We start from the raw sequence: 2,119 nt of genomic DNA, 5'->3' as shown, positions 1-2,119 counted from the left end.
CAGAAGAGAAAATGCAGCGCATTGGGCTAGAGGGACGGTTGTGATTTCACTCCTCCCCTGCAACCTTTATACAACCCACACAACCCACACACACCCTTCAGCCTCAGCTTGAGGGTTGTAACGACGCCCACACACAGGCCCAATGTAAATCGTTTATCGGCAGCGCTAGCGACCATTCCGGTTCGGTTCTGGGCCCAGCGGCAGGTCGTACCCGCCAGCGGTCTCGACGGCTGCAGTAGTGCGGTGCTGGGGCGGTGCGGTGCGCGGGAGTGGGCGGCCCAACCCGCGGGCGGCGGCCCGTACCGACCCGGCCCTCCGGCTAGCGGTTTAGGCAAACTTTTAACAGTCTCGGTTTCCGGCGCGCGAGGCCAGCGAACATTATTCACGGGGTGTGCGGCAGTGTAAGAAACAGTGGGCGAGTGAGTGATACCCCCCAAGCGCCGGACGTGCGCAAGTTGTGCAATGTAATCATAAGCCGATAAATTATGTAATTTTCGTGCTGGAGTCTGCCGGCACCGCATGGCATGACGCGCCTGATCTCGTGGCTGGGGGCAAATGAAAAAAAAAGTACTCGATCGACCCTATGTTTGAGAGAACTAGGGAGAACTACAAGCTCTGTGCAGCTAGATTGTGCGACCTATTTATTTTTTTTTAGTTTTCGCAAAAATTCAGTAAAAGTATCACAAACTGGATTTCACGGATCGAACCTACCAAAGACGACGAACCCAACTCCTCGAATAATTCAGAAGACCGTCAAATATATCTTTCAATGTCCACGACATTATTTCCGCAATAAATCCGTTCACAGAGCTTTATCTGATTGTTATTTCAGTTGGCTACGTCCGTGAGCTGCAATTGCTGAAAATTGGACTAAAACGACGATGCACGTCATACCGGAAGCAATGATCTACAAGACAAAGCAAATATTTAAAATTATCAGGTGAAACCGAGGCAGGGGGGAAAATATTACAGTGAGCGGGCGTAGCCCAAGATGAGATCATCCAGTGAGTACGTCCGTTTTATTTGCCTCGTTATTTGCCGTAGCGAAATTGATAGCCACTACAGGCTCTCATAGCGCCTGGTAGGTAGGCAACGACTCGCCGGCAATGCATGCGTGTACTTCGGACTGGCCTAGCCTGGGTGGGGCATTCACCGAATCAATTACCGAATTAATACCGAATTAATCTGGGAAAAGCGAACGTGCTTTCTGGACGATCCCTAGTGTACTCACCCTATTCATGGTTGTCAAGTCAAAGTAACAGAGATCAAAAGCACCAAATCGAATCTCCTGTCTCTGTGTCTGGCAGATAAACCACTGAATCTGTGAAGGAGTAAAAATGACGATCTCAAAGCTACTCCTACACGGGTGCTCACTGTAAGTGGTGCGAGTAACGGAACAACTTATACTTCTCGTTTGACTGAAGGATCCATGTCTGGGTAGCGAGTTATCCCTGCCTGCAAGGCGTCCGAAATCCTAGAACTCTGCAAATGAATCGACCTGAAGGGATGGCTGACTAAAACAGAACTACACCAGCCTTGTGTCCAACTCCACCGAGACTCACCTCAGATCTCATCTGTTCTCCAATGGCGCAGATAAATATGAGTTTGCCGATCAGGACGGTGCCCCAGAACAGGAGGAAGACTCCATCCGATACGTCAAAGGGAAAATCTTCCCCCAAATCCCCCAACATGGCGGCGTGCGCCATCGTGACGATCACGCCGCAGTACAGGAACGTCACTCCCCGCAGCAGCGAGAAGCTGCTGATTATCAGGTTGCCCCAGCCGTACAGCCAGTTAGTGGCGTGCACGACGTCTTGCACGCACTGGTAGCGCACCCGGAGCGCGCGCAGGCCGTGTGTCACCACGTCGCTCTGCTCGCCGCCGAGCTCGTCTGGTTCGCGGCGCCTCGTGGCCTCGGAGACCCGCAGGCAGCGCGCGGGGCCTGTCTCCGGGCGGGGCGCGCTCGGAGCCCCGAGGCGCAGGAGCGCGTTGATGACCTCCTGCACCCCATCAGCGACGGCGGCCAAAGAGTCCACGCTCGCGGACTCGATGCAGGTGAACGAGTCCTGTGTCGTGCTAATGATCAGGGTGGGCAGCAGACCAGCGACGAACTGACTCA

General features: G+C 53.7%; 1 protein-coding gene across 1 annotated transcript; it reads right to left on the bottom strand.

Annotated features, from left to right (window-relative positions):
* Positions 1–689: 689 nt before the first annotated feature.
* LOC127752353 (uncharacterized) lies at positions 690–2,040 on the bottom strand. Its single transcript, XM_052277483.1, has 4 exons — positions 1,563–2,040; positions 1,408–1,482; positions 1,232–1,321; positions 690–907 (listed from the first exon to the last, which is right to left on the bottom strand). The coding sequence occupies exons 1-4, from the start codon at positions 1,704–1,706 to the stop codon at positions 824–826; spliced, it is 393 nt and encodes a 130-aa protein (XP_052133443.1). The 5' UTR covers positions 1,707–2,040; the 3' UTR covers positions 690–823.
* Positions 2,041–2,119: the final 79 nt, after the last annotated feature.

Source organism: Frankliniella occidentalis, unplaced genomic scaffold (genome assembly GCF_000697945.3).
Source record: "Frankliniella occidentalis isolate FOCC.00 unplaced genomic scaffold, Focc_3.1 Scaffold10, whole genome shotgun sequence".
In the NCBI taxonomy this organism is placed as follows: domain Eukaryota; kingdom Metazoa; phylum Arthropoda; class Insecta; order Thysanoptera; family Thripidae; genus Frankliniella; species Frankliniella occidentalis.
Note: the sequence above shows the minus strand (reverse complement) of the source record. Positions and strands in the feature narration are given on the sequence as shown.

Bases quoted from the DNA above. Each gene is read 5' to 3' on its own strand.
- LOC127752353 (XM_052277483.1), bottom strand. From the start codon at position 1,706: ATGGCGCACGCCGCCATGTTGGGGGATTTGGGGGAAGATTTTCCCTTT. The intron at 1,483-1,562 runs GTGAGTCTCGGT...ATTCATTTGCAG, and splicing joins GAGAACAGATGAGATCTGAG to AGTTCTAGGATTTCGGACGC. The intron at 1,322-1,407 runs GTATAAGTTGTT...ACTCCTTCACAG, and splicing joins ATCCTTCAGTCAAACGAGAA to ATTCAGTGGTTTATCTGCCA.